General features: G+C 43.6%; 2 protein-coding genes across 8 annotated transcripts in view; one reads left to right on the forward strand and one right to left on the reverse strand.

Moving 5' to 3' along the window:
• LOC125281949 (ral guanine nucleotide dissociation stimulator-like) overlaps nt 1-23,909 on the forward strand; it is a 476,760-nt gene that overhangs the window by 211,182 nt on the left and 241,669 nt on the right. The gene's annotated exons all lie outside the window — the stretch shown is intronic.
• Nucleotides 1-23,909, reverse strand: part of LOC125281971 (focal adhesion kinase 1-like) — a 73,689-nt gene that overhangs the window by 3,493 nt on the left and 46,287 nt on the right. For 3 of the 6 annotated variants that reach the window (XR_008959550.1, XR_008959549.1, XR_008959551.1), the window contains one exon: nt 9,716-10,029. Coding sequence is in view for 2 of the 6 variants with exons in the window: in XM_048215883.2 (XP_048071840.1) it covers nt 9,803-9,997 (195 nt within the window). In the remaining 4 variants the exon portion in view is untranslated. Of the gene's footprint in view, nt 1-9,715; nt 10,030-23,909 lie in introns of those variants that run through there. The other 3 variants (XM_048215883.2, XM_057312928.1, XM_057312929.1) reach the window with 3 other exon arrangements.

Consider the following 23,909-nt stretch of genomic DNA (forward strand, 5'->3'; position numbering starts at 1 on the left):
TAGTGATAACCGAGGCACGGAAACGTAACATGCATTTCTGCAGCTCTACCTCTGCGGCACCCCCAAAACCTGACCAAGCATTCCGGCCGCCCCCTGGAGGTCACGTGCTGAGAACTAGACCTAAGGAGGGGGTCCCACTTTCTGAACCCAGGACAGCATACTGGTTTAGACCAGGCTACAACTTCATGTCATTTCTTAAGAAACACAGTTAGAAACATACAATGAAGGCCACGCTTCTGATAGTATCCATGATGTAGGAGAAGTTACTGGAAGCTAGGCCTACCCAATCTACTATGAGCTCTCTGTCGCTTACAATGCAGCAATCTAAAATAGTCCCCAAACCTAATGCTCCTGACACACGTGCCCATGAGTTCAGAGTTGAAGGCGGCAGGGAAGGCTGCCTCGCAAAGATGAAGCTTATCCTGGGACGAGGGCAAGGAAGCCGTAACCCCGAGTCTTGACCTGTGCTCTCACGGTTGTGGAGGTCTCGTGCGTACAGGGATGTAAATGGGCAGCACATATGGAAGACTCACAGGGGAATACAGCAGAGACCATCCGCTCCCTTACGTGAAGGTGTGCTCATGATAACCACTGCACTCTTCTCAACACTTCAGGCCATTCATAATTTTTAATGAGGCTGCTATTAACATGCAAATGACTGCTAAAGAAAATCACTGTTTTTTTAAATTAGCAATTAACTGAAAGCATCATATTACTTGTAATATAAGGCACATCTTAAAAAGTTCCTACGTATACTAAATATGTCTATATTAGGGCATGATGCTGTTGATAATAAGAATGTTCCTATCCCTACTCATGAGAAAAGATAAGTAACGTGTCCTATATATGCAAAACCTGTCAAGGACCCAGTGTGTCCACACTAAAGGCATCATCACCTGCCCGTGGTCAGCCTCCCCTTCAGACTACTGGATCCCAGGAGAAGGTTGTGTATCAAGCACGGGAGAGTGACATCATCGGGGAGAAAGCACGGACAAAGGACAGGCTGGAGGAGTCAAAGGCAGATGAGCTCTCTGTGGGACAGGAAGGATGTGTGCAGCCTACAGATGTCTGGGTAAAACTGAAGTAAGCATAAATGTCCTTCCTGGCTTTTGATTCAAGGCCCAGAATTTCTGTCAGGCCACCACGAAAGACGCTGCAGGTTGTGTCTACCCAAGGGCACCCAGCCACGGGGCAGCGGGAGCCGAAACCCAGCCCGCCCCCTAGTCTTCACCTCTTGTGCTCTGGGGCAGGGGATCTGCCTAGGGGGAAGAGACAGCCATTTCGAGTAATTCTTTCAGCGGCAACTTCTGCAGCTTCTCCTTGCCAACAACACAAATCCCTGAGCTGCACAGGACAGGCACTGGCACCGCTTTCAAATTCCCATGAAAGCGCTTTGTCTTCCTGTCCCAGCTCTGCCAATTCACTACCGAGAGCACACCGACACCGGTGGCCCTCACTAAAGCTCGGGTTTTAGCACATCTCTTTACTCCACAGCAGCTCCCTGCTAGCACAGACTCCAGAGCTGCCTCTCTGCTGTTAGGGCCGAAGTCTATGTTCACATCTGTCCCCAACCCTCTGTCTCAGCAGGTCTATCCTTCGGGGACAAACAGTTTCTTACTGTTGATGTACCATCCACAGTCTGAGGGAAATCCCACCCTTTCTGGATGCCCTCCCTGATGACCCCTAGCAAAGGTTATCTTCATGACCTCTCAAGGAATGGGCACACAGATGCCTACCTGCAGAGAGGCAAGTGTACGGACGCTTAGTCCAGAGCTGTGGAGCCCAGGGGAAAGGCAGGCTCCCAATCTGGAGTTTTATGGGATAGATACAGTTTTAGTCCATTCACTTGATCACGCCACCTGAAGACACCCAGTGTGACCTCAGGTTGGGTTCTGTTGAACAAAGAGTTCCCATCCTGCAGGACCTCCTCATTAAACAAGGTAGCAACTTTCACTTTCCACTAAAAAATTAAAAGCAATAAACACACAGACATTTCCCTTTATTTCACGTTTTGCTTTTTCTTTATGCTTCCATACTGTGTTCTGTCCTGTTTCTCTAGAACTCCTGAATATCTCACTGCTGACTCAGTTTGAATGGTGGCCAAGATTATGAATACACAAGGACTTCTATATTTGAAGCTCAGTACATACACTCAGTAACTTAAATAATTTTGAGAACCAAATAGTTGGTTCTGCATAACTGAAAAATAACTTTGAGGACTAGGTATTTAGTAAGGAATGCATACTCAAAAAAAAAAAAAAAAAAAAAACCCAAACCCAACAGTACTACCATATGGAAAAGTATGCATGTATTATTTCTGGAAGACGTACATTCAGAAAAAGATCTCTAGGGAGATAACAGGACAAGGCTTTATAATTTGCCACTAATGGCAGCTGAATTACATTTAAATTTCTCATCCTGGTTTGATGTCCCAGGACAATCCTACCCTACAGTATATAAACCTACACTTTGCTACTCTGAACTATCCCTTTACTCATCTGTATCATATCCCAGAATTTGGAAATATATAATTTTCCTGATTAATTTTCACATGAGATATTCGCAGGAAAAGAATTCTTCTTGAGGATGAAAAGACACTAGCCAGTGTGTACACGAGGCTCCCATCTCATCAGGAACAGAGCACGTGGCCTCAGAGCCATTCTACTACGGGGGGACAGTTATTGTCTTGTCAGCTTCCTTGCTCCGGGGGAGAAAGGGAAGTGGAGGTGCACGCAATTCTGCTATGAACGAGCTTCTAGCTGGCATCGTACACATGCAGCAGCACTGCTTAGAAACAGACGCACTGGGTCAAAAGCTACTTTAAAATGTGACGTTTTGGAAGTATGGCCACCAGGGAAACTATACCAATTATACTTGGCACACAATGTTAGAGACTGTCCTTCACCTCATGCCAATGCTGGGTAAAATTAATCTTAAAGTGTTTATCGATGTGACGGACCATAGAAGGGGGGGCATTTCATTATTATAATTTACATTTCCCTCATTATATACTAGTGAGATGACACTGTACTTTCATTTCTAAAAGTTCTTTTTATGATTCTGCTTGGTTCCACTTGGTCACTTATCTTTCAGACTATGCTCTAGAAAGAAATAATGACCTTTCCACTGGTAGAAAGAAATCCTGCAAACCATTCCTTCATGTTCATCCACTCTTGAATGTTCACTCACTCTTTTGGTCATTTGCATCTAGCCTACATCTGGTGGTAAGACAGCACCCTTAGCCTCCAAAGCCTTAATCTAGAAGGAGAGAGGTGAGCATGAACAGTCTGTGGGGAAGGTGGCAACAAGATAACAAGAGATACTTGCTGTGTCTAGCTGTCTTCTCACAGTGATTTGCAAGATGTCTTTATTCTGAGAGAGATCTAAAACCACACACTGTGTTGTGAACAGTGCTCGTGTCTCTACTTCCCCCCAGGAGTTACAAGTGCACTCATCACTACTGATCTGTTTGTTACAACATCCAGCCGTTATTTTTCTGCGTCTCTCTTTCAGATGCTCCTCACAGTAAGGAAACCGACAGCTGTTACTGTCCTCGGCTCCTCCTGTGCAGGTCTTTCTGTACCACAAAGAAGGCGTGGAGATCCACACCCTGCTCTCCAACATGAGCGCAGCCCTTCTGTCGGCTCAGCACTCACGCAGAAGTCGGCCCCAACTCGGCCAAGACAAAGCACGCCTGTGTCTATCTGCTCCCTACTGCTGCTGTAACCAATAACCACACACGGAGGGGCTTAAAAGAACACAAACGTATACTTCTCCATTCTGGAAGATCCCAAATCTGAAATGGGTCTCACTGGGCTAAAATCCAGGTGTTGGAAGGGATGTGCTGCTTTCTGGAAGCTCTCGGCCGGCCTTCTCCAGCTGCTAGAGGCCCCTCTGTGCGTCTGCACTGCAGCCAACCCTTCATCCGCAGTCCCCTCCCTCGGACCACAGCCAGTAAAGGTCTGCGGCTCCTCATCTCCCCCATCTCAAGGTCATCTTCATCTCGGTAACATCTTCAAAGTCCCTTCTGCCATGGAAGGTCACATATACACAGGTTCTAGATTAGGATGTGGACCTCTTTAAGGGCCATTCTTCTCTCTACCACAATCGCCATCTCTAAGCATCTAGTGATAAGAGAATTCTTTCTCATGCTCTTACTGTCTCATATTCTTCTTAACACTGCTTTTGAGTCTGTTTTTTTCCTTAAGGATTTTCTTTCTAGTTTCTTCCTGGATGATACTCTCCCTCCATTAAAGGAATAATTTAACTAAAATCTCTGTAGTCCTTTCCTGCACCAAAGTTATCTGAAAAACCATAATCAGTGTTCGAGCTTTTAAATGCACATTCACCCGATCCTCTATCAGACAGAAAAAGTTTACGTTTGAGACACACATAAGGCATCTGTGACACCACCTAGCAGTGAACACTGGAGACCACGGGACTACCACACACTGAGTTCCCCAGGCAGCCCTCTGGGCTGAACTCAGGGAAAACTGCCTGCTGGCTGCCTTCCCCTACGGCCACTAGCCATTCTTAGCACAGCACTGTTCACAGAGCTCCTAACTCCCACAAACTCAGAGAATCCCACACTGTTCACGTGTCTGCCCACTCTGGTCAGCAAGCCGATTTTAAATTGATCAGAATGCTTCTCTCTACTGTTATTCTTCCTACTACCAGCTTGGTTACAATAGTTAGTCCTAATCCAACCAACTCCATTCACCTTTTAGCAAACTACAGGACTGAATTTCTTGTGTTCACTTCCTCTTGCAGGTTCAGGTAATTACATCACCTTCCTCTAGAGGCTCACGACGAGCACTGAAACCTCGCAGTGTACTACGTAGTCAGGAAAGGGCACTGGGCCTGTTAATAAACTTGAAGATAACTTTGAAGGTGACAAGAATATTGTCCAACAACTCAACTGCAACTTAATCTTTAGCAGCATTATATGGTACTTGCCCAGATTTGGTGTCTGGGTATAAAATGGATTATTCTAGACCCTGTGATTTAAGGAAAATAGTAACAAGGTAGGAATGAAGGTCTGACAGAAGTTATCAGTAAGGACAGGTATGGTTTTCAATAGGTGTAATCTCTGATTATCAATTCAATTTCTTTTACGGTCATCAGTCTACTACTTTCTACTTCTGCAACCAATGTTCCTAATTTACATTTCTATCAGAAGTACTCCATTTCATCTAGGATTCGTGTAGTTACTAAAATGGGGCTCTGTCAAGCACCAGTCTGTGTGCCTGCTAGGCCCTGCTGAAGATGCCGGGGACAATACCAGGAGGCAGAAAGGCCCCTGCTGTCACAGAGCTTACGGTCTACGGGAAGAAAGCAGAGAATAAAAGAGCAAACAAATCAAGAAACAAGACAATCTCAGCAAGGACAAATCATCATCAAAATGGGGTGATGGGCAATAGAAAAGGTGGCAGAGAGGGAGCTCTCTGGGGCTGAGAGGCCGAGGGAACGAGGGCAGTCACTGGAAATAAGAACAGGCCACAAAGAGCCAGATCCTGTAGGTCCTCGTAGGCTGCTGAAGGAATCTGGCTTTCCTCTGAGAGAAATGGGGAGTTGCTGGAGGTTTTGAGCAAATGACTGATTACAAGACTGGCATGTTAGAGAAACGGCGCAGGAAGCTGAAAGTCAAAGGGAGCGAGCTGGAGGAGAGAAGGTCATGGGGCGCGACAGGGAGAGGAGAGTCAGGGGCTTCTGAAGGACCTGAACGTTCACCCTACATGAGACAGGAAGCCACAGGAAGGTTCTGAGTTGAGGAGTGACACGCTCTGGCTTTCATTTTCATAGGGTCACCTGGCTGCTGGGCTGTGAACAGACTCAGGGGTTCCAGGGGGACAGCGGGATGTCAGGAGACCATGTGGCTCGAAGAAGGTGTCGCAGTAGGGGTCAGATGAAGTGGGTGGATTCTAGGTGCATCTGGGGACCGTGTGGCAGGACCGGCTAACGTACTGGGTGTAGGGCGTAAGCAAAGGAGGAGCAACAGATGATTCTAAGTGTCTGAAAGAAGGGAAGCCCTCAGACTGACACACAGTCCTTTCAGAGTCAGAAGCGTAGAGACGGAGGAGAGGGGCAGATGCAGCTGGGCGGCACACAGGTCCCAAGTTCAGAGGGAGACCAGTCAGAATGAGGGCAGGTGTGGAAAAGGCAGAGCTGGATTAAATGGTGGTCACAGCTTGAAGAGACCAAGAAGATGGAGGAGAGGTGCACGGGGGCTGCACGGAGACCACAGCACGGTGGTGACCTGTGGCCGCCTGCATCCCTACAGCACTTCTTTCTGGGTTCACGGATCTGTTCTATTATGTCTCCTGTTTTCTTAAAGACAGCCTGTGGGATTAACGTTCTACACCCTTATTTCTCTAAAGACACCTTCATTCCCAGTCTTCATGATTGGTAGTCTGTCTGGAAGACTTCTGCGGTACAACTCACTTTCCTGAGCCCTGAGAAGATGCTGTTCCAGTGTTGTCCTGCATCCAGCATTGCTGATGAAAAGTTTGATGTAAATGTCATTCTGTTTCCCAAGTAGGGGATTCCTCTGGTAGAATCTGGAATTTTCTATACACCCTTATTATTCTGAAGTACCACTACAATGTTTCTAGATGACCATTCTTATTCAATATAGTCCGGCATGAGTTAACCCCAATCTGAGCTCTGGAGCTGCCTGGGCCTTGCTACTGACCCGGGGCCAACGCTATGGCCGAGGTAGGTGATGTCTGCCCCCATGGGCTGCTGCTTATTTAGGGGCAGGATGCGCCAGTCTGCCAGCACTTGGCAGGAATCATGACCGGCGTTATGACTCGCACCTGATTTTGGTCGCATCTGGGCAGCCACACCAGCCAGGTTGAGGCAGATGACGTAGACAGAACGTGCTTACGTGCCCATCTCACAGAAACCCCCCCCCCCCGAAGAAGGTGCTGGGCCTCCTCCTACACAGGTGGCCACGTGGGCCAGGGATGGCCTCCGAGTGTCCGAGGCCATGAGGCCTGCACCTGAGACACTGCTTTGTACGCTTTGCCTATAAATGGTGGAGTCCTAGGAATCCTTTCAACAACCATTTAAATTAATTAAAATAAAGTAGCACATATCTGTAAAAGGAGTAAAATTACTAACTGCAGCATGAGAAATAAAACCTCTATAATGAATTACAACAAGAATCCAGATATTTTCTCAACGCCTCCAAAGGTGCTGGTTCTTGAGTCAAGCAAATTACTTTCTACTGAGCACAACTGTCTAGCAGAAATGAAAATGCAAGCTGTACATGTTCCTTTAAAATTTCTAAAAATAAATAAATAGAAATGGGTGAATTCCATTTTAATAACATATTCCATTTAACCTACTATATGTCAAGAACATGATCTTTTCAACAGGCAATCAAAACAGGTTATTAATAAGATATTTTACCTTCTTTTTTCACACTAAGTCTTCAAAACCTTGTATTTTTACACTTACAAGACATCGGCTAAGACTGGCTACGCCCGGGTGTCCACCTGCTGCACACAGTGCCCAGAGCAGGCAGTGCAGCAGGGTGGGGTCTGAATCGAATTATTCAGCTCCTTTGGGTTGTTTTCTAATATTCGGTTACTTTGGATAACAGTAAGCTATCTCTTTTCAGAAACTGGGTGGCCTGGCTTCCTCTTTGCTACCATTATTAAATGGTCTGTTGCTTTCTACCAAGTGCCTATGCTTCCAATCTGAACTCAGCCCCGCACCCATTTCTGCCGGAGGTCACTGGGCCTCAAATGCAGCCACGTTCCTTCCACTGTACCCCTAATGATATATGCCGGTTCCTTTATCTGTAGTGTTCCTTGTGTGGTGCTTCTTGGGGAGAAAGACTGCATGGACATGTGCTTCAGTACTATTCTGTTCAGTTGTGCAAATCCATTACTTTAGAATTAAACTACTGCATTTTCAAATGTTATAGCATTAAATGAACATGAGTGATGAATAACGCCCACCTTCCATCACAGGAAAAGCTGTGGTGAACCAATGCCAACTCAGAGTTCTTTGCCTCAAGGTGAAATCATCAACTGATGGGACCTATTTAATTTCAAACATTTATCAATTACTATGAAGTAAAACCACCTGGTTCTCAGTCACATGGATTTGCTCATATTGATCTTCATAAAGGTCCGACGAATATGTTCTCATAACTTAGGAATGTGAATCTGGTTTAAGTTCTTCTTCACAATATAAACGTTTTCATCTGGTAAGTTTGTAACATTGGCTAAAGGCTTGACATGTGCCCAGGGATCATTGGTTTTCTCCTTGATATGGATCCTCTTGTGTATAGTAAATTTGATACCAAAACACCTTTGTCGTGGAGCCTTTCCACGGTGCATTTTCAGTTATAATCAATCTTGAATGTTTGCTAAATGTCTTGTCAAATTCACATCTCTGAAAGGGCTCCCCTCCTGTACAAATACTCGGAAGTTTATTAAGGCTGATGCAGTGCTTTAAGAGACTTCCTCATTCACTGTAACTGAAATTCACAAAGACTAGAACATATACTAAGAGCCTTCCCATAAGCTCTACATTTGCAAGGTTTCTCTCCAATATGAATCTTCCAATTAACATTAAGGTAGAACACTGGCTGCTGGCCTTTCTACCAAGTGACTCTGTTTATAAAATTAAATATAAAATAAAACTATGGGAAAGCTAGAAAAAGCTATCGAGCTTCATAAAAAGTTGAAGCTTTTTAAAACAAGAGACTACTATATTTCAATTATACCACAAGTAGATGTTAGTACATATTTAAACCCTGAATGAATTATTCACCTTTGAATAATCCATCTGAACAGTGAGTACTGCAATATTATAGAGGTAATGGAAATTACATAGAACTTCAATGTAATACTGTGCCCTTCAATCTAAATTCTGTCAATCCCTTTAATTTGCTTAAAAGTACTTAAGGCATATAAGTTTAAGAGCAGCAGATTAAATAGCTTCATTAGTATAAAAAGAAAGGGGGGAAAAAAGATGTATCTGTTCATCCTGGCATTGGACACTGTCCTCCTTAGAGATGAACACGGAGTAGGCAGAGGGAAGGAAGGAGCAGTTTCTCTGTAACACCTGGCCAAAGTAAACACCTGCTGAAAACTGGCGTCCTGAACTCAGTTGTCTGAAACCACACCGCTACCCTCTCACCCCCCACTCTCAGCAATCTTGGCCCACGAAGCGCCTCTCACCTCTCTTGGCCACGATGCTCACTGGCCGCCCACAGGCTACCACCCACACTCAACGTTACTCACACAGGCAACCTCGCCACCAGGATTGCCTCGGGAAGCACACTCTGCACTGCAACTAAGGCCATGGGTGTCTCCTCCCCACCACAGTAGACAGTAAGCTGTATGAGCAGGGACCCTTTATATCCCCAGAACCTTGACAAATGTCTGGTGTGTGGAACCAATCAGTTTTTGAAGAACCTATCCTATCTGGAGTCATGCAGATACCTTCAAAATTCACTTTATAGAAAATAATTTATTTCCTAAGTATTAGAGGTTGTTTTAATTGCTTTGTTCTCTTATGTCCTAAAAAGTTTAAAAAAAAAAAAAAGGAGAGAAAAACATCAATAGCATTATATGAATAACATGATTCAGTTATTATTTTCCTAAGATATTTTACAATTAAAATTCTGTCAGTCACATATTAAGTGAATAAATAATATAAAGAAAAAGTTAACATCACTGTAATATGGCAATAAAAATTTTTATCTTTTTTGGTGTGTGCCATTAACCTAGGCCCATGTAACTTTAATGTCCATGAAGGGTCTCTCCCAGGAAAATGCACTTACCCTGACATCGGTAGCATCTCCATGCCTGATCATACTGGCCCAAGTAGCTGGCTCACTGCTGTTTTCAAAATAATGAAAGACCTTCAACACTCGCTCCATTGCCCCAGGGGAACGTTCCACTCCGGTACCCAGGTGAGTTTTGGTACTCGAATTTGGTGTGTGATTCAAGTTTGGGTCAAGGTAAGCAGCTGCCATTATTTTGCTAGATGCTATGTATCTGTCATACTCTAGAAGGGGGAAAAAAAGCTGTCAGTGTACCATATTTGAAATCTATTAAAATGTGGTTAAAATCTATTAAAACATGATATACTGATCCTTATATTAACAACACTGCTCTATGTTCTTCCCCTGTGGTCATGTCATATGCAGAAGGTGAGCATCGGGAGAGCAGAGACCTGACTGACCAAGATAATCGCTGTACTCTCCTGCACCCGGAGCACTACCGAATTCACGATAGCATAACAAATATTTGTTAAATTTTCTTAACAAATTAAAAGACCAGGAGTCCTATTTTAGCTCTGTCAAAAATTCACCATGTTATCTATGAACAATGTCACCTCACCATCCACCCTTTTAAAATCATAGCCTTTAAATCTGTGGGAAAACCTCACAGGAAAGCCAAATATGTTAATTTTGCTGACTACTTCTGAAAACCTATACATGAGATCCAAGTTCTTTCTTCATACAATAAAAATGCAATGAGTGGTCATGACACATACTAGGCACTGGTGACAAAAACCCCAGAGTTAAAACCAAGTCCTCCCACTTATCCAGTCCCTCAGCAGGAGGAGAGTCAGACAAGTCACAACTGAAAATAAAACGAAACCAGAAAGCACAAACCAACCACTGTCTGGTCTGTCGGTGTGATAGGAAGACTTCCATTTGAATGTGGGGCAATACCTTGGCGAACATGAACACTCCCACTGAGAAAAGTCAGGTTAAAAACCAGACCAATGGGGCACCTGGGTGGCACAGCGGCTAAGCGTCTGCCTTCGGCTCAGGGCGTGATCCCGGCGTTGTGGGATCGAGCCTGACATCAGGCCCTTCTGCTATGAGCCTGCTTCTTCCTCTCCCACTCCCCCTGCTTGTGTTCCCTCTCTCGCTGGCTGTCTCTATCTCTGTCGAATAAATAAAAATCTTTAAAAAAAAAAAACCAAAAAAACCAGACCAACGTTTGGAGTCCAAGATGTTGTGAGGCAACCAGGACAGCAGGGGACATAGGTGGAGACATGAAGAGACACTGAACAACAGCTGCCTCTTCCCAAAGGGCATTTGCCAATTCTGGGCCTTCAAGAGCCTGAAGATCCAAGAAAAAGCCACCAATGAGAGAGAAAGCAGCTGAGCTTTTGGCAGTGAGAGACCAAGTTATGAGCATGGGGACCCTAGGACTCTGGTGAGCAGGACAGGGTGGAGAACTGAGCCACACACTCCGCTAGTTGTCCCTTTAAGATAGTTACCAATCCTGAAACCAAGCCCAAAGGGAGCCATTAGAAACTCAGTGAAGCTGAAGACAGGCAGAAGAGACTAGGAGTCCACCTGGGCCCAGCAGACAAAACGGGAACAGCATGACAGACAAACTCAATCTAACCAACAGAAAGCACTACACCCAAGCGCAATTCACCTCCGCAAGAGAAGTACCCACTAACTACGCACAGGAGGCAGTCACTAAAATTGACCACGTGGCGGGTGAAAGAGCAAGATTCAATAAATATCAAAGGACTAAAATTATTAAAAGTATATTCTGTCTCTAGCATTAAAGCTGGACAACAACAAAATAATTAAAAAATCACCAACTGTCTGGAAAAAAATCACCGTTTGGAAATTAAGCAACATATTTCAAGTAACCCATTAGCCAAAAAGAAACTCAAAGTATTCTCAATTCGACAATACAATTAAAAGAAAGATCAATATTACATGCAGACAGAGCTGTCATTAGAATAAAATCTATGCTTTTATTATTTTTTTTAAAGACTTCATTTTTAAGTCATCTCTACACCCAGCCTGGGGCTTGAACTTACAACCCTGAGATCAAGTGTTGCACGTTCCACCTACTGAGTCAGCCTGGCGGCCCTAAGATCAATACTCTTAAATGCATGTATTAGAAATGAAGATTGGAAATTAATCATCTAAATATCCATATTTCGCAGTACAATTTGGAAGTTGAACAAAATCAAGGTTTGGTTTTTTTTTTTTTAACAAGAATAATGCAACTGATAGACCTCTAGCAAGACTAATCAAGGAAAAAAAAGATAAGGCGAAAACTAATGACAGCAAGAATGAAGCAGAACAGATAACAGAATGTTAATAATAGGAAGTAATGATAGAATATCAGATATTATTAAGAGAATATCATGACTATGTCAATGAACATAAAAGTTGAGATGCATACACAATTCTTTTTTAAAAGATTTTATTTATTTATTTAACAGAGAAAGAGAGAGCACAAAAGCTGGCGGAGGGGCAGAGGGAGAGGGAGAAGGAGGAGGAGGCTCCCCAGTGAGCAGGAAGCCTAGCTTGGGGCTTGATCTCAGGACCCTGGGATCAGGACCAAAGCCGAAGGCGGACACCTAACCGACGGAGCCACCCAGGTACCCTGAGATGGGGCATACACAATTCTTTGCAAAGTACAACTTAAGCCCAAGCCATTAGAAACTGCTGCTGTACGAAACCAAAACCATAAATATAAAGCCTATTTAAATAGACCTATTCCGTTAAAAATGGTCAATCTGCAATTAAAATTCTTCCCACAAAGGAATATCTGAATTCTTCCAATAATTTCAGGAAGAATAATATTAATCTTACAGAAATTCTTCCACTGAACAAAAAGGGAACATTTCCCAACTTATCTTATGAAACCAGCAAAACACTGACACAAAACCAGTCAAGGACAATATGAGAAAGGGTACGAATCAATCTTTCTTATAAACACAGGTGCAAAAATCTTAAAAAAAAAAAAAAGATCAGCAAATGTCATCACGCAATATTTCATAATGTATCATGACCAAGAGGGACTCGTCAGAGGAAGGCAAGGGTGGTTAAACACTCAGACAGAGGTCTCTGTTTGCGGCAGTCTTCGTCACACTGTCAGAGCACGGGAGCCACCAAGACACCCTACAGCAGGTGAAAGGATAAAAAACACTGTGGTCTATCCAGGCAGTGGAATATTTAGTGCTAAAAAGCAATGAGCTACCAAACCATGAAAAGACTTGGAGAAAACTTCAATGCGTATTACTAAGTGAGAGAAGCCGATCACACTATATGATTCCAAATACATGACATTCTAGGAATGGCAAACCCACAGAGACAGTAAAAATTTCAGTGGATGCAGAGTTTGGGGGGGGCAAGGATGAAAAAGTGGAGCAAAAAGGACTTTTCGGGCAGCAAAAAGATTATGTAGGACAGTATAACGAGGATACATGTCATTATATATCTGTGCAAACCCGCAGAACGTACACCACAAGAGTGACCCTACAGTAAACCGTGGACTTCGGCGATAACTGATGTGTCCATGTAGGTTCACCAGTTATAACAGATGTACCACTCTGCTGGGGGATGCTGATAATGGGGAAGTGTAGCAAAAAGCCTCGCTTGGGACTTCTCATTCCATAGTTGAGACCTGCTCAGGCATCAGAGCTCTGACACTCAGCACACTGCCCCAGGCAGCACTGCGGGGAGGGTGGGGGAGGGTGGGGGAGGGAGGTGCAGGGCAGGGCTTCCTAAAACGGAATGCTAATCTCGCTGCTGACTACCCGAGCCTCGGCTCTCCCTTGAACACAGGAGATAGACACCTTTTCTGCTCTTGAAAGAAGTAGGGCAGTCCCAAGTCAGGGTGTGAGGAAACAAGGTGCTGACAAACCTTGGAGTTCAAGCTGGGCCTCACCCCACAGTCTGATATAAATACTCCATAAAATAGCACAGATGCAAGAGAGGAAGCAAAAAACTCCCAGGGTTCCCTAGCTGATACTCACTATAACACACCAAGATCCCACCAAGACAGCAAACTGATTCTCCTTGAAATATGCCAGCCCTTTAATAAAACTTGAGATGTCTGCCAGAACATGAGAGAAGGAGCAAAGAATGCAAACTGATACAGCTCAATTTTAAAAACTTCAGACATAAACAAGTTTGGAGAGTTTTTAAGAAGTTGGTGATGACCCTAGTTACAGTAAATCCTTAAACAAACTAGACTGCTGTAAAAACTTTCCTCTCCCAAATGTTGTTCTTTCATACAAGATTTGGGTTTCTCTTCTCATCAAGAGTCTAATCTGAATACACTAAATTTCCTATATTGATTTTACTTAACAAAGAGCTAACGTTACTTAAATATTTAATGTTATATCAATACGTGACGGCCTGTATTTTCCAAAAGTCGCTGTGAAAGTGCCTCCTGCTCCAGTGTGACTCTGCCTCTCTCTTCCACAGGTGGAGGCCACGTTCCTTCCCCTCACATCTGGGGGGGCTCCTGACGCACCTAAGAAACATCCCGCGCCAGGTATTAAGAGGCAAACTAGGTTCCCTTGGTTCTCTTGGGCTGCTCGCTCATGAAACCCAACCACATGCTACCCAGAAGCGCAAGAAGCCCGAGAACTGAGCTCCAAGAACCAAAGCCTGAGCTGAGCTGCCCGCTGACAGGCAGCATCGAGTTCCGAGGCCCGTGGCAGAGCCAGCCTCCGAGTGGGCCCTCTGGCTGCCCGCTGTGCCTCCTGAGCTCCCGCCACATGGAAACAGCTGTCCCTGCGGAGCCCTGTCCAGACAACAGATTGGAACAAAATAATTCTTGTCATTTTAAGCCACTAAGTGTTGGGATGACTTGTTATCAGCAAAGATAACTAATATCGCATGGATCCCAACTAAAGGAAGCACGGGTGGTTCTCGCTTTGCACAGGAGCGTGGGGCCTACGATGACTTGACAAAAGTGGTTTGAACAGCACTTGCCTTCTTCTTCCCCTCGCTCTATGACTAAAGACACGGAGTAAGTATCTTTCCAATGCCTTGGCAAACTGTCATGCTCCTTTCTAAGTTTTGGGTCAGCCTCCATCATTGTAGCCTCGTACATTCAGTGTCGTAAGCCACCTCCGAAAGCGCCTCTGCTACGAACTTTCTTGCCACGTCTCCTCCTCCGGAACATCCTCTTTTTTGTCACAACTCTCTTCCTCACTTGTCAATAAGTTCACCTTTATTTGCAAAGCTCCTCTGACCACACAACTAGAAAGTCTGGCTCCACAGCAAAGTCAACATTCCTACAGTCAGCTATGTGCTTCTGTGACCGTCTCAGTCAGAACGCTGCACGGTGATCCGCACGGCGCAGGAAGCTTCTGCCGCACCGCACACCACACACTTACACTCTCCGTTACTTCCCGCCGCACTGCTGGGATTTCTGCGTCCGCATCACCTCCAGCTGTAGCACGCAGAGCCTGCCCAAACTCCACACACCGGCTTTAAGAGCTGAAATAACTGCTGGGTCCACTGGCCAGAGTAACGCAACTAAGTCCGCTGGTTCCTGGGGCGGCTTCATGCAAGCCGAGGGCTCGGCTGCTCCCGCTCCACGGTCACCAGCTTCACAGGACCTCGGCCCGGTCAATTTCACTTCCAGTGTGACCATTTCCTGCTTCAACGCTGCAACTCATCTTTGTTGTCCAATTCCCTCCTATGATGATCCATTTTTGTAAAATGTCACAAGGGTTTATCCCTGGCAAACAAGAAGGCACCACGACTACACATTTGCTGTCTGTATAAACTGAGTAACAGACGCAGGGTGGCCAGTCAGCAGCAGACTGGGAAAGAGCTACCGTGACCGGCCGCTGGTCACACTTCACATCTGTTGTTTCTATAGTGATCTGCAGACCGAGTCTGTACTTGATGCAATTGCCCACAGGTGATACCTGTGTTAACTAAAACGGAACCATTCTGTTGAGGACGGGCATTATTTAAGCCACAGAAACTGATATTTGTACATACTGGAACCATGCAAAGCATGGACTGCCGGCATAACAATTCAACTAATATCTTCATTACACAGACTGTTTTTTGGATTTCGGATAATATGGCAAACTATGTAAATCATTTACTTTACTTGAGATATCACTATAAAAATTTTAATGCTATATATCTGATGAAAATATTCAACATTAGACTTTAATATCAACTATAAATTAATTTCTAAGACTGCTAACACCGAGACCTTGAAAGTAATTGGTGAATAATTTTTGGAGACTTAAAAAAATTCCTAAGGAAATGAGGAATGGCAAAATATAAAGAATACAACTGTGCTGAGTTACATACAGTCTTACTTAATTCAGCCAATTTAAACATATGTTATTTGTAAAACCCACATTAACAAAGTGTTGTTAAGATGAACATGTTTTAAATCTAAAGTTAATGTGACAAGTGTAGTTAAGACATAGCAGTTAAGTCATCATAACCTACTTGTGTTTGTTTATGTATTTATGTTTTAAAGATTTTATTTATTTACAAATGTAGGTTATGGGAGATTACTGACTCAATGAAATGATCCAATGTCAGAATCATCCGCATCCCCGAGGGGGTGGAGAAAAACAGAGGTCTAGAAGAGATATTTGAACAAATTGTAGCTGAAAACTCCCCTAATCTAGCAAGGGAAACAAACATTCGTGTCCAAGAGGCAGAGAGGACCCCTCTCAAGCTCAACCACGACAAACCTACGCCACGTCACGTCATAGTGCAAATCGCAAATATTAGATCCAAGGATACAGTATTGAAAGCGGCCAGAGCAAAGAAATTTCTCACGTACCAAGGCAAAGGCATCAGAATTACGTCAGACCTGTCTACACAGACCTGGAATGAGAGAAAGGGTTGGGGGGGGCATTTTAAAAGCTCTTTCAGAGAAAAACATGCAGCCAAGAATCCTTTATCCAGCAAGGCTGTCATTCAGAATTGATGGAGAAATAAAGACATTTCAGAATCGCCAGTCATTAACCAATTTCGTAACCACGAAACCAGCCCTACAGGAGATATGAAGGGGGGTTCTATAAAGGTAAAAAGGCCCCAAGAGTGATACAGAAAAGAAAGTCACAACCAATACAAACAAAGACTTTACTGGCAACATGGCATCATTAAAATTCTATCTCTCAGTTCTTAGTGCCAATGTAAATGGTTTAAATACTCCCATAAGACGCCACAGGGTTGCAGACTGGATAAAAAGAAATGACCCATCCATTTGCTGTCTACAAGAGACTCATTTCGAACCCAAAGATGCATTCAGACTGAGAGTAAGGGGATGGAGTTCACGCAAATGGACCTCAAAAGAAAGCTGGGGTAGCAATTCTCATATCAGATAGATTGGATTTTAAACTAGAGACTATAGTTAGAGATGCAGAAGGGCTCTATATTGGGGCGCCTGGGTGGCACAGTGGTTAAGAGTCTGCCTTCGGTTCAGGGCGTGATCCCGGCGTTGTGGGATCGGACCCCACATCAGGCTCCTCTGCTGTGAGCCTGCTTCTTCCTCTCCCACTCCCCCTGCTTGTGTTCCCTCTCTCGCTGGCTGTCTCTATCTCTGTCAAATAAATAAATAAATAAACCTTAAAAAAAAAAAAAAAAAGAAGGGCACTATATTATTCTTAAAGGAAGTATTCAACAAATGGATATGACAATTATAAATATATATGCCCCCAACAGGGGAGCAGCAAGATACACAAGCCAACTCTTAACCAGAATAAAGAGACATATAGATAAAAATACATTAATAGTAGGGGACCTCAACACTCCACTATCAGAAATAGAACACCCTGGCAAAAAATAAGCAAAGAATCAAAGGCTTTCAATGCCATACTCGACGAGTTGGACCTCATAGATATATATAGAACACTACACCCCAGAACCAAAGAATACTCATTCTATTCTAATGCCCATGGAACATTCTCAAGAATACACCATGTTCTGGGACACAAAACAGGTCTCAACCGATACCAAAAGATTGAAATTATCCCCTGCATATTCTCAGACCACAACGCTCTGAAATTGGAACTCAACCAGAGGAAAAATTTGGAAGAAACTCAAACACTTGGAGACTAAGAACCGTCCTGCTCAGGAATGACTCGATAAACTAGGAAATCAAAAATCAACTTAAACAATTTATGGAGACGAACGAGAATGAAAACACAACGGTCCAAAACCTATGGGATACTGCAAAGGCAGTCCTAAGGGGCAAATACACAGCCATCCAAGCCTCACTCAAAAGAATAGAAAAATCTAAAATGCAGCTTTTATATTCTCACCTCAAGAAGCTGGAACAGCAACAGAGGGACAGGCCTAATCCACTCACGAGGAAGCAGTTGACCAAAATTAGAGCAGAAATCAATCAATCAGAAACCAGAAGTACAGGAGAGCAGATCAACAGGACTAGAAGCTGGTTCTTTGAGAGAATCAATAAAATTGACAGACCACTGGCAAGACTTATCCAAAAGAAAAGAGAAAGAACCCAAATTATTAAAATTATGAATGAAAAAAGGAGAGGTCACGACCAACACCATTGAAATTGGAAGGATTATTAGAAATTTTTATCAACAGCTATATGCCAATAAACTAAGTAATCTGGAAGAGATGGAATCCTTCCTGGAAACCTATTAACTACCAAGATTGAAACAGGAAGAAATTGATTTCTTAAACAGGCCAATTAATTATGAAGAAATTGAGTCAGTGATAAACAACCTTCCAAATAACAAAACTCCAGGCCCGGATGGTTTTCCTGGGGAATTCTACCAACCATTCAAAGAAGAAATAATACCTATTCTCCTAAAGCTATTTCAAAAAATAGAAACAGAAGGAAAGCTACCAAACTCATTCTATGAGGCCAATATTACCTTGATCCCCAAACCAGGCAAAGAACCCCTCAAAACGGAGAATGACAGACCGATTTCCCTAATGAATATGGACGCCAAAATCCTCAACAAGATACTTACTAATAGAATCCAACAGTACATTAAAAGGATTCTCCATCATGATCAAGTGGGATTCATACCTGGGATGCAAGCGTGGTTCAATATTCGCAAATCAATCAGCGTGATACATCATATCAACAAGAAAAGACTCAGGAACCATATGATCCTCTCAATTGATGCCGAAAAAGCATTTGACAAAATACAGCATCCTTTCCTGATTAAAACCCTTCCGAGTGTAGGAATAGAGGGTACATTTCTCAATCTCATAAAAGCCATCTATGAAAAGCCTACAGCAAATATCATTCTCAATGGGGAAAAGGTGGAAGCCTTTCCCTTAAGATCAGGAACACGACAAAGATGCCCACTCTCGCCACTATTATTCAACACAGTACTAGAAGTCCTTGCAACAGCAATCAGACAACAAAAAGGGATCAAAGGTATCCAAATCGGCAAAGAAGAAGTCAAAATGTCTCTCTTCGCAGATGACATGATACTCTATATGGAAAACCCAAAAGAAGCCACTCCCAAACTATTAGAAGTTATAGAGCAATTCAGTAACGTGGCGGGATACAAAATCAATGCTCAGAAATCAGTTGCATTTCTATACACGAATAACGAGACCGAAGAAAGAGAAATTAGGGTATCCATCCCATTTACAATAGCACCAAAAACCATATGTTACCTTCGAATTAACTTAACCAGAGACGTAAAGGGCCTATATTCTAGAAACTATAAATTACTCTTGAAAGACATTGAGGAAGACAGAAAAAGATGGAAAAATATTCCATGCTCATGGATCGGAAGAATTAACATAGTTAAAATGTCCATGCTACCCAGAACAATCTACACTTTCACTGCTATCCCGATCAAAATACCGAGGACATTTTTCAAAGAACTGGAACAAATAGTCCTTAAATTTGTATAGAAACAGAAAAGGCCCCGAATCTCCAAGGAACTGTTGAAAAGGAAAAACAAAGCTGGGGGCATCACAATGCCGGATTTCGAGCTGTACTACAAAGCTGTGATCACAAAGACAGCATGGTACTGGCACAAAAACAGACACATAGACCAATGGAACAGAAAAGAGAACCCAGAAATGGACCCTCGGCTCTTTGGGCAACTAATCTTTGATAAAGCAGAAAAAAACATCCGGTGGGAAAAAGACAGTCTCTTCAATAAATGGTGCTGGGAAAATTGGACAGCTACATGCAAAAGAATGAAACTTGACCACTCTCTCACACCATACACAAAGATTAACTCCAAATGGATGAAAGACCTCAATGTGAGACAGGAATCCATCAAAATTCTAGAGGGGAACACAGTCAGCAACCTCTACGACATCGGCCAAAGCAACCTTTTTCATGACACATCCCCAAAGGCAAGAGAAATAAAAGATAAAATGAACTTATGGGACTTCATCAAGATAAAAAGCTTCTGCACAGCCAAGGAAACAGTCAAAAAAACTAAGAGGCAGCCCACAGAAGGGGAGAATATATTTACAAATGACACTACAGATAAAGGACTGGTATCCAAGATCTACAAAGAACATCTCAAACTCAATACACGAGAAACAAATAAACAAATAAAAAAATGGGCAGAAGATATGAACAGACACTTTTCCAATGAAGACATACAAATGGCTAACAGACACATGAAAAAATGTTCAAAATCATTAGCCATCAGGGAAATTCAAATCAAAACCACACTGAGATACCACCTTATGCCAGTTAGAATGGCAAAAATAGACAAGGCAAGAGACAACAATTGTTGGAGAGGATGTGGAGAAGGGGGTTCCCTCCTACATTGTTGGTGGGAATGCAAGTTGGTACAGCCACTCTGGAAAACAGTGTGGAGGTCCCTTAAAAAGTTAAAAATTGAGCTACCCTATGATCCAGCCATTGCACTACTGGGTGTTTACACCAAAGATACAGACGTAGTGAAGAGAAGGGCCATATGCACCCCAATGTTCATAGCAGCAATGTCCACAATAGCTAAATCGTGGAAGGAGCCGAGATGCCCTTCAACAGATGACTGGATTAAGAAGTTGTGGTCCATATATACAATGGAATATTACTCAGCTATCAGAAAGAACGAATTCTCAACATTTGCTGCAACATGGACGGCACTGGAGGAGATAATGCTAAGTGAAATAAGTCAAGCAGAGAAAGACAACTATCATATGATTTCTCTCATCTATGGAACATAAGAACTAGGATGATCAGTAGGGGAAGAAAGGGATAAAGGAAGGGGGGGTAATCAGAAGGGGGAATGAAACATGAGAGACTATGGATATGAGAAACAAACTGAGGGCCTCAGAGGGGAGGGGGGGTGGGGGAATGGAATAGACCGGTGATGGGTAGTAAGGAGGGCACGTATTGCATGGTGCACTGGGTGTTATACGCAACTAATGAATCATCGAGCCTTACATCGGAAACCGGGGATGTACTGTATGGTGACTAACATAATAAAATAAACAAATCATTAAAAAAAATAAAGATTTTATTTATTTGACAGAAAGAGAGAGAGAGTACAGCAGGGGGAGGAGGAGGGGGTAGGGGCACAGGGGAGAGACAGAAGCAGACCCTGATGTGAGGCTCTATCCCAAAACCCGGAGACCATGACCTGAGCCGAAGGCAGACCAACTGAGCCACCCAGGTGCCCCCACTTGTATATATTTAAACTCAGAAACAGAGAGGTGGCCACTGGCCAACACTGTCATCTATAAAAGGAGGAAAACCTAGAAACAATCAGAAATAATCTTTTCCATGGATCCAATTAGCACACCTAAAACAAATATGAAAGAGATTCTATCTTGGGATCCAGATGGAAAACTGATCTTTTCCTTTCTGAATATTATAGTAACTTTCTACATTGGACATTTCTAACATTGCTAAGCCCTTCTCATTTTTTGTACTTGACAAAAACCAAAACTATACAACTGCTTTGTCAATTTAGAATATTAAAAATAATTAAGGCATACCCTGTGCTGGATTTCCTAATTTTTTTTAAAGATGTATTTATTTATTTGAGAGAGGGAGGGAAGGGGAGGGAGGGAAACATGTGAGCAGGGTGGGGAGAGGGCAGAGGGAGAGAGAGGATCTCACACAGACTCCCTGCTGAGTGCAGAGCCCAACAAGAGGAGGGATGCAGGACTCATTGCCGGGCTCAATCCCATGACCCATGAGACCATGAACTTAGCGGAAACCAAGGGCTGGACATTCAACCATCTGAGCCACCCAGGTGCCCCTGGATTTCTAAACTTCTGATTGCTATGTTACGGAAGCCACCTCTGTGAGCTCGGGTGGCTGCACTGATGGCTCTAACAGGCATATGTCCTCCCATTTAAAGCCTGAAGCCTGTACTAACACCTGTGAAGGTAAAAGGAGAATCCTGGAGGCCCTACACACAACAAGCAGGTCTTATGTTTCTACTATTTCCGGTATCACGAAACAGTTGTCCAGTTCGATTTAATGAAGCCAGAAGGACTTCAATCAGATAACCCAACTGACCCTACCAAAACTCACAGATACTAGACATCTTTATCTTATGTTGGCTCAGTCTACTAACCAGTTCAGTGACCGTTCCAGTCCTCTCTGCCCTCCTACTATCTTTCCCTTTCCCTGTCTTTCCAAAACAAGCACATTAGCGGACAATCTGTCCAACTGTCTATTTGATTCTCTACCCCTACAACTTTCTAACAAGGACCTTAGAACTGAAGCTAGGAACACAAATGGTACTGTACTTCACCCCAAATCTAAGAATCACATTTCCTTTCACCTCCGATACCAGAATATTATTAACCCCAAGACACCTAAACTAGGCTCCAGGCGCCACTAACTAACCAACAATACTGGTATTTCCCTGAGCCCCAACGGAGCTCAGGGACTCTGAGGAATCGGGAGAACACGTGACCCCGAGGATCAACAGTCTGGGCCAGCAGCCTTCCTCAGAAAACTACACCGACACTAGTATGGCTCTATTTAAATTCTCTCAGGGTATCTGTATGCCCCACCGAGACCAATTTAATTACAGACTGACTGTTAAAAGCCAGGTATCACATGCAATAGATGTATATCCTCTCAAAACATAACCACCCAACTATTCTTTGTGGAATCAGGTGATCGCCCCCAGCGTACCTGATCAAATGAACTCTGCAGTTCCTTGTATTTAGTAACGGTCGGAGGGTCTGAAAACCTGTAGTTCCCCGGTCTGTAGGAGGGTCTCTACGCCGGCTAGGAGCTCCCAGCCGAGAGCACGGGACCATGTTACCGGTAGCTACGGCCCACGGAACACGACACCAGCCCAAGCTCTAAGGGCTCACCTCACCAGCAAAAGTTCATCGGCTCACAGGCTTAGATGTTATAGTCATTCTCGACCATTCACTGGATAGCCAAGGCGGAACTGTACAACAGGTATACTGGGTCAATAATTTAGAAAAGGGGAAATAACTGACGGATACGAGGGGGAAAAAAAGTCCACTTTGTTATCCAAGACGGACCAACCTGATCCAAGAGACTTTTTCTCTCAGGCCTTAAGCGAACTAGAAAACCAGCCATAATGAAGGTTCCCCCAGTTTCTCGTGACTGTTGTGTTAGCATCTTCTTCTGTGTTAGGTAGCTAGATATTTAAATATTGTAACAAAGCCACTGTGCTGAGCTAAGATCCAATTAACGCTACAGTAACAAAAGGAACCGAAATGGATAAAAAGGTGGTCTGGAGAAACCATGATGAGGAAAATGGCCCAGAAGTGGCCTAACTAAAGAAGAAGGGCCTCCAAGAGGCCACTAGCCGAAGTCACCCAATAGAGGAACATGTCACGCACACTGCACTGTTTCTAGGAGCACCCGCAGGGAACTGAGGCTGCCTCCCAGACGCCATCCATGTGCTCCAAGCAAACTTCGATAAACTGCAGCCAATCAGCCAGAGGTCAGATCAAGACACAAATGTAAAGGTGCTGCTTAATAATTTCCATCTTCTCTATTCTAACAGAACAATAACATTTAGTGATATGAATGCTGAAACAAACTGGCCTATCCATACAACAGAGCAGAAGAGCATTCAGCCATAACAAGGACAAAGTCCTGGTACCACTACACCATGGATAAACCTTGACGTCATTGGGATAAGTCAAAGAAGCCAGACAAAAGGCCGTATGTTGTAGGATCCATTTATATGACAATCCCAGAAGAGGC

Source organism: Ursus arctos, unplaced genomic scaffold, assembly GCF_023065955.2.
Source record: "Ursus arctos isolate Adak ecotype North America unplaced genomic scaffold, UrsArc2.0 scaffold_16, whole genome shotgun sequence".
In the NCBI taxonomy this organism is placed as follows: Eukaryota; Metazoa; Chordata; class Mammalia; order Carnivora; family Ursidae; genus Ursus; species Ursus arctos.